Source organism: Dermacentor albipictus, chromosome 2 (assembly GCF_038994185.2).
Source record: "Dermacentor albipictus isolate Rhodes 1998 colony chromosome 2, USDA_Dalb.pri_finalv2, whole genome shotgun sequence".
Lineage (NCBI taxonomy): Eukaryota > Metazoa > Arthropoda > Arachnida > Ixodida > Ixodidae > Dermacentor > Dermacentor albipictus.
Window position 1 is genome coordinate 202758624 of NC_091822.1, and position 8797 is coordinate 202767420.

An 8797-nucleotide genomic window follows, 5' to 3' on the forward strand; every position below is an offset into this window, starting at 1 on the left:
TCTGCTCTTTCTGTACTCAATAATCTTTCTTGCGGAGATAGTTTTAACTCTTTCATTAGCGCGAGAAAATGGTAGTTTTTTATAGGTCTCGTAAAAAATTATTTACCACCGCAAATAATATTCCAGCACACATTGCAGCATAGCGTAGGGTATTGTGCATAATGGAATGCTCTTTCCAAGAACATGTGTTGCCAAACAAAAAAATTTATTAGGTAAAACAAAAATTCTAGGCAGTTCCATTTTTGCTGCCAGTTGAGGAAAAGAAGAGTAAAAAAACGTGATATTTACAAAAACAGCAATATCAAAGGAAATTCAAAATACACATTTCAAAGACAAATAACCCAGAAATAGTGTCTGAAAAAATAAATGCTCAGTAGACCGCCATTCTTCGGATACAAAAGAGAAACCAGGACCGGTTCATTGCTCATGCCATGTGGTGAAGAAGTTTCTAGATATCGTGAAGCATAGGTGCACTCTGCACTTTTCCCAGAAAACGTCTGGTTTTTGTTCAACTTTGCAGTCCTCGTAACACATTTTGCCGTTCCGCCTTTTTTGGCATCTTCTGAGGATGGTTCGATGAGAAGACCAGGGAACGTACTTCACCAGTTCGTCTAGAGTCATGCGCCTCTTCCAGGGTCATTTGCTCTCAGCGTAGGTGGGCAACTACTACAAGATTATGCATCCAAGTATATCTGTTTGCATTTTTGCAGATTGTCTTTATCACCTCTGCAGAGAAGAGTAGAAAGTCTAGTAGAAAGAAGTAAGAAAGAAGTAAGTAAGAGTAGAAAGAAGTACCTAGAAAGAAGAATAGAAGTAAACTGTCTTGCGCAGATCTGTAGTGCTGGGCTGAGATGTGCTATGGGCAGCCTTCTTGGCGTGAACGGAAGTTTTTTTGCTGCCGATGGCAGCAAATTATAGCCAAGCGAAGTATGCAAGCTGAAGATAATCAGTAGAGCTTTCGGGTCGTGCAAAAAGATTGGCAGATAAGTGCGCACAGAAAGGAGACTGCTTAAGGCCGTAAAGGAAACTGGCCAGTGAACAGCTGCAGATGTCTCATGCTGACTCAAAACATTGTCACTGTCTGAGCTTGAATCTGCTTTGCTGTCATCTTCAGAATCATAACTCGAGTCCTCATCACTAAATTGAATTGTGAGTGAAGCATAGTTTTGAGCATGACCCTTTTCTCGCGATGCAGCCACGCGGGACGACGCTGTGGGAGTGACATTCTATAACTGCGCAGTGACACTGGCAGCGCCCCTTGCCTGGATTTTACAAGAGAAGCAAAAGGGAAACTCTTGGAAACTGGTTGAAAATGCCAGGTCCACATGTTGGATATGCGGTGGACCTTCAGAAATAGACTTTCACGGAATAAAACGATTCGGACCCCAAACCAAAGCTTACTAGTGAACAGCTGGCATCATTTTCGGTTAATTATCACGGTTCAGCACTGTCGGATGGCAAAGCCGGTGATATAATGTAATTCTTGACTTGCTGGGAGTAATTCGATTACAAAATCTTTATGCTAGTGCAGCGTAATTGTGAGTGGCATGCTTTTTGTGGCATGCCCTTTCCCATATGGGCCCAAAAACAGTTTAAAATAGTTTTAAGTTATACCAGCCCTGGGGACAGAGACACTCGCCTACTGAACTTTCTGCAACACCGCCTCCCTAATGCAGGGTTCTTTTGCATTCCACGAAATCAAAGCTTTGACCAGTACCTCATTTCCATAATGTAATTACAGCTACACCTCTGTATGTAAGCAGATGTACCATCACAAACAAATTAAATGTGAATAAGAAATAACAAAGTAGAACACCTTTCTTAAGTAATAACTCGCTAGCATGATCTCACGCCTCTACTTATCCAATTGACAAAGGTGGCATAAGGCTCAGACTAAGCTTGAAGCCAAAATTTTGCTGACAATACATATTGGTGAATACAGATAGGAAAGAATCTGTTCTAGTTAGCTCCATTTTGTTTAACTACCATATAGACACATACATCATCATTCTCTTTCTAGGTATGGTTTTATGAGGTGGTTTCACTCTACGCAGGAAATAATCACATGGAGGCACTAGCAGCATAAATTCAAATGCAAACCATTTCAAGACTACTTCAATGCATTATTTCGCTTTCATTTTGGGTGAAACAGAGAACATTTGTAACAGTGGCTTAATTCAGACTTTGAAACGTACACATGGCACTACTCCATGCCTCCATGCTTAAAAATTAGCTACCAGTTAATGTCAAATTTTTTTGGACTCCCTAAGGGCCGCGAAAACATTTTTAAAAAAAGATGAATGCATGCGCTTTATTTCCCCAAAAGTTCAAATTGTCACAGGCATGCCTGAAATAGCTCTGAAGCCCTGCCAGTACATTTATGCATATCGTAGCTCATACTTCAACAGGAGATGGCGGATGCCTGTGTGTATAATTAAGGGATACATACCATGTACCGTGACAGTTGCCCCTTGACACTTTCGGTATGCTTCACCGCAATACATTTTGTATGCTTGACCGCGTATATTTCTGTATTGCGGCGAAGCTGACTTTCAAGAAGTGGCATATGCAACATGGCATGCTTTGTACGCTTCGAAGCCATTGGTGAGGATTACAAAGGTGGAGTCGGTGAAACTGATGACAGCGGCAAATTCTTTCAATGAAAATAATGCCACCGGACAGTGTGAAGCTTGGCAGCAAAGGTCTGCAGCAGCTAGGCCTAGCGTTCCCATGGTGGTGGCTGCCAGCGAATTGACGTGCGAAAGTGCTGGCTCGAGGCTCTGATATGATCCAAATGGTAGTGGCTTTGATTAATGCTGTTTCAGACCTGCAGTCACAGTGAAAAAGTCTGAAAATTCAGACGACAAACTTTTTTCCATCCAAAATTTTCAAAATTTTAGATGTTCTTATACATTCACTCTATGGGGTATGTGGCAGCTCCGTGAAGATGTCCGAATTATCGGGCATGTCCACAAAATTGGTCGTTTACTGTGATTACACATAAAAAGTGTTCATTACGGTAAGCATTTCTATTCATGCCAATGGTACAAGAGCAAAACCAGAGGCCACAGTGACAAGATAATGAAGCACCGGATGTGAGGAAAAAAACGGGTAAAAAAGGTTCTAGTTCACTCACAGTGCCCTCAGCTTACTTTTCATTGTTTTGCACCTCGGCTAGGGAGTGCCATGCTGTTTGGCCCACTGAACCATATTCTAGTACACTTTCAATAGAGCCGCCCTGGCCATTCCAACAGCAGCGACAACAGCCAGAAGTGGCTACGTGCATACCGGCCACTTGCCAGGATCACCAAAAGGTCCATTGTTATAAGTTCAAAAATCATGAGAAACTGTATAGGAGGCGCCGTTGCGTGGTGTGTGGAATGTGAACAGCTGCACTCTTTTTCCAAGAACAAATCCCCTCACTGATCACAACCACTTCCGGAGCGCACATGCCGAAGGTGATCTGGCGCAGCGTGGGGCAATTGGTGCTGGAGTCCCACCCCTGTAAGGTAGACAGCTGGACTAGTTGGAACAGCATTTGTCCCATGTCCCTCTTTTTGTGTTGCTGGCACTTTTCACATTGATTTCACTTACATACCTAAGAGTATTCTGTACTGTTGTTTGAAATCACTGCAATGCCAGAAAAGAAACCTGGAGAAGTCATTTTGCCAAAATGTTGGCTCCAGGCAGAGGCTTCTGTCATTTCACCATTGCTGATCCCTTCAAGCTTCCTGTAATCACTTTGTCTTGTAAGGTGAAGCCACACCAGCTGATCTGGGTTTTGGAGGAAAGATAGGGCAGCCTTGCTTCTAGGTTCAGTAACCATTCTGTTTCTCGTACACAGCATGTTGGCGTAGAGGAGTGCCTTGTGGCCCTAAATGAAGTGGACTGGGATGTGCACAAAGGAATCAAGTGGCTGCGGCTTCAGCAGCAGCTGCAGCAGCGGCATGGCTTGACTTTCCCAGCTGATGCTTGCTCCCACGCCCTGGAGCAGAGTGGTTGGAATGTCTTGCAGGCCACCAACCTCCTCAGAGCTACACAGGCAAGCACCTTGGATGACACCACCGAAGTGTGATGTTTGAATCTGGTAGTGAATTTACTTGAGAGCTGTGGGGGAAGAAGGGAGTATGTATGGGTGCACACATATTCTGCTGCATAAACTAGTAGCCCCAAATGATGAATTTCATTAGTGAAGCACACTCCATACATTATTATTCACTACCACAACTTACATAGCAGAATAGCACCTCTGTTCTACTGTTAGCTGCAGGATTCATGAATTAATTATGAACACAAAACGCCATACAATTTTACCAGAAGTATATTTAGCCATTGTAAAGACCTAGGAAGAAGGCAGTAGTAGCAGAAAATGCAAATGGGTGGATGCTTAGCTGTTGAACAATGCCATATTTGTCACTGATTTTGGAAATATTGGCCTCTAATTTTGCTTGTGTGGATCCATCTAAGTGAAGTAATGGAAAAAGTAGAACTAATCAGTTGTATTCCTTTTACTACAGAAAGAAAACTGCAGCTTGAAATACATTTTAGCATGCATACTACAAGGAACGGTTTTGTGAACATTGTGCTCACCCTTCTCGGCTCGGGTGACACTGATAGCATGAGTGAGTGCAGGCCATTTACAGGGTCGAGTCCACAGTATCGCATCATGCCTGGTGAGCAGACAGAATGGGCCACAAATGCCACTACTCCCATTGTTTGCACGTAGCATAATAAAGAACGTAGTAATCAAACAGGGAAACAAAAGACACTGATTTAAGTCATGCAGTTCACCATAGTGTTCTTATATATTGAGCAGTACCATGTGCTGCTGCCTTTTATGCTTGTCATCTTTCACATCTGAGCTGCTGCTAGATTTTTCATGGAAGCCTGTGTAGTGAAACCTGTGAAGTTCATAAATGGTAAGTGTCCTGGTTTTACGTTAGTTTTTCATTACATCTGTGGAGCCAGCTTAGATAGCTGGCACGGGTGCCTTGTGCTTTTGTATGTTGTTTGTAGATTCTCGAGCATTTAAGTACTACTGCCTGTGGCTATAAATGTTTCACAGTGTTCTTTGTGCCTACTACATTGTGGTTGTCTTCTGTAGCAGATGGTAGGCAGGCTGATGTGTGTGTGTGCCTGCCTGAACAGTGTCATAACTGTCTGCTTTGCACTTTAGGAAAGCAGTGAAAAAGGTGCCTTTAGAATGTGGTGACGCTCTCATGCAATTTTTATTTTCTGTGTGCAGTTGTAGCGGCAAATGTTTTGTGTCTAACATGTGCTTCAAAACAAGAGCGTGTTTTCCTTATACTGTAAGCTTTACTTACTTGGGCCCTGAGTATGGCAAGTGTTCTTTAGTTAACAGCTCTGCACAAATAAGTGCTCTAGGCATTGTATATGCGATAAGAGAAATTTGTGAAGAAGTAAATTGGCTGTGAAACAGGTGCAAAGCAACTAGCTATTGAAGGAATCTGTAGTCTGGTTTTGGTGCAGTACAGATGGGTTATTATTGCTTAAAAGAATTGCCCATGTTGCTTCAGTAAAAGGGATAATCAAAAGCAGTTAACTGTTTGCTTTTTCACATCGTGCATGTAGTGAGCCACAAAAAAAAAACAGAACCATTAGAAATGTTAGTTCTGGGAAAAAGTTGAGGCATATGCATTGCACACACATCCTAGTCAGCATGGAGGTTTATGCTGACATACTGCCACTGATGCGTGCTACTATTGAAAAATACATCAAGTGCGGGACATTCACAAATTCAAGCAGCTCTATGAATTGCTGCACCAAGTGCGTATTTAGGAATCTCCTGTATGCACAGAAGAATTCTATATCTCAGCTGATAATGTGCATTTTTTTACTTTTCCTCCACTCTTCTCTTTATGCCATTCAGAGACTTACTATACAGGCATGCTATGACTATGATCAACTTGCGCACAAAATTGTCACAAAAAAAAAGCATTGCGTAGCTACTGTGGAATTGCACCTACTTAAGTGCATCTGTGTTTGCAGTGCAATGTATTATGGCACCACATAGTAAATAGTCTCTAAAATACATTTAAAAAACTGGCAAGTGTTTGTGGCTTACCAAATATACATATATATATGAGCATCAAATGCATGCTACTTGCCTAGCAGTACCGTAGTTACATAAATCGCAATTCACATGACTGTCTATCATAACTGGTTTTCCAAGCACTGCAAGATCTTAATTTCTTTTTGTACTTTGTTGCAGTGATATTAACTTTACTGCAAGTGTACAGTAATGAGTCCAGTAGTTAGGCCTATGAACCTATAAATGCCATAAAAGCTTGTCAAAAAATTACCTTTCTCATGTCTGGCCTTACTGAGCTTGTTTGTTGTGCTGTATAGTGTTGCGTGGCTGCAAGCTTTCTCTTCTGCATCTAATTTCTTTTTTCATAGACCTCAGTGCCTCAGATAGAAACTGTTTTGTTTGTGCCAAGCACAGTCTGTGCACTTTTTAACAAGGCCATCTATGATTTAGATAACAGATGCATGATTGAGCTCATTTCTAAATGTTAAAAAAGAGAATGCAGGTAGTAAGTATTTTAAGTCAGACACAGTATCTACTCATTGTGCATGTTCTTCACTGCTTAAGCATATTGTAGAATTTAAGATCTTCCTTGCTAAGCATGTGCCATCCTCGTCATATATAATTGGTTCTCATTTCAAAGTTGCCTGTTTTGTTTCATTTCCTCAACACACAGCTTCATTCGAATCCTCCTTTGCACATGCATGTTGCCAAGGGTGCTGGCAGAAAACCAATTGTAAAGTATGCTTCTCTGTGGCGTTTGCACACCACAGGAAATGTTTTATGTTTTCCGTACAGATATAAAAATGTGTAGCTTTCGTCATAAGTAGGTTTTAGTTTTGTGCTCCTGATAGTGAACCAGTGAAGCATGAGCACTTGAAGTGTCTTAAAGTTCTCAACACTGATTTCAACCTAGCTTTCTTAGAGCAATAGGCAGTGCTTTATTTTCTCTGTTAGTGCTGCCAAGGAAAAGAGCCCGTTAGTGTAAATATATTTATAAGTAGGCTTTTCTAAGTGTTAGGTTTGCCTTGTGCAAGTTTGTATATGTTCGATGTATGCTTGAACCTGTGTGTTCAGTGAGGAGTGTTGTGGCAGGCTGCATGTCATTGCAGAATTTATTTCCCAAAGTTAGCCATGCAGTGTAGCTGCCACATACATAGTCCTTGTGCTTGGCTGTTTGCTTATAGGTCCTGTTTTGTCATGGACAAACTCCTAGTACTATTTCGTAATTGACAAGCAGCTATATTCAGGCAACCTTCATTGACTGATTGGTAATAACTTCATCTTTTGAAACGTCTTTTATCTGTCTAAGCTTCTGGAGGTGCCAATTATTAATAGCTTTATATGCTAACCTTTTACACTGCAACAGAAGCAAGCTGAACAACTAAACTTGCATTCCTGTGTTACACACCAGCTTTGTTTGACCGCTGAAGTGAAATCTTGGCAGCTGTATGTTTAGCATGCCTTCCATACATATGCAAGTGTGTTTTTTGACGTTGTGCGAGTTGCCCTTCTGAGAAACCATGAAAACCATGTGGGTTCAAATGCAGAACATGCTTTCAACCTGTCTATGTATGATTGCTAATCATGCGGAAAATATTTTGGCTTGCTTATGCTTCCTCATCCGGCTTTTAAGAATCTCAGTGGTGTGTTTTTTTCCCATCTCACTTTGCACCTAAAAATAATATTCCCCTGGTTCTATACTGCAAGTTTAAGTGCGGCGCTACAATGGAGATATTTCATTGAAATTACTAACGGAAGCATCTGTCCCTATTTGGTATTGAAATTGTTTAGCTACCAGTGTTCTTCTGTTAAATTTTAAACTAATTTAGCTTGTAACTAAAAACCTTGAGACAAGACAGGGTTTTTGTGTAATTCGCAAATGTACAAGTGTCTGGAATGATCTGAATGCTATTTTGCTGCTGTACGCAGAAACTCTGTAACAGTTCTACTTAGCATTGCATGCTGTCAATAAAATGTTTGATGAATGCATGTTTCTGTGTTATCAAAGCAAGTATCTATTCACACAACATTGTTAGTATTCATAGGCTAATTTTGTATGTACAGTAAAATCTTTTTCCGCCATTGGAAAAATGTTTTTAGAATTAATAGACAGCTTCAGAATAAACAGGGTGTCTACAGACTTGCATACGAACATGCTGCCAAGGGTTACAAAATTCACCTTATTTAAGTATGTGCAAAGGTCCCATTGCAGTCTTTGACTTTGGGACCCTCGTCTGCATATCGTCTCTTACCTATTTGCTGTATTTAAAGAATAATAAACTGAAACTGAACATAATAAAAGTGTCCGGCGAAGAAAAATCGATCTAAAATAGCCTGAAAGTACCTACCAGGAAGCTGTTGTATATACAGGGTGTCCCAGCTAACTAGCCAGAGTTTAAAAATATGTGAATGCCACGTAGCTGGACAGAATCAAAGTAATGTTCTTTCTTGTTGCTTGGAGGTACTTCGATTTTTAAATTCTACCTAATTACGTAATTAGTCTTAATTGATTAACTTATCAGATATGATTAGATGAAAAGTGTCAATGAGAAAATTGTAGAGCAGCATGAAGAACTCCTGATACAGCTTTCTGTTGCTCAATACGTGCTACATAAAAGTGTTTGCTGAGCGTGAAAGAAGCCTGCAAATACATTCAAAGTGCCTCGAGCGGCCAGTCGCGTAACAATTTAGCGTGCATTTGCAGACTTCTTTCGCACTCGGAAAAACATTTTGGTAGCACGTATT

General features: G+C 40.9%; 1 protein-coding gene across 1 annotated transcript in view; it reads left to right on the plus strand.

Annotated features, from left to right (window-relative positions):
- Ack-like (activated Cdc42 kinase-like) overlaps positions 1 to 8037 on the plus strand; it is a 240229-nt gene extending 232192 nt beyond the window's left edge. The window contains exon 17 of the mRNA XM_070534618.1: positions 3845 to 8037. Within this exon, the coding sequence (XP_070390719.1) occupies positions 3845 to 4075 (231 nt within the window). The 3' untranslated portion in view covers positions 4076 to 8037. The remainder of the gene's footprint in view (positions 1 to 3844) is intronic.
- Positions 8038 to 8797: the final 760 nt, after the last annotated feature.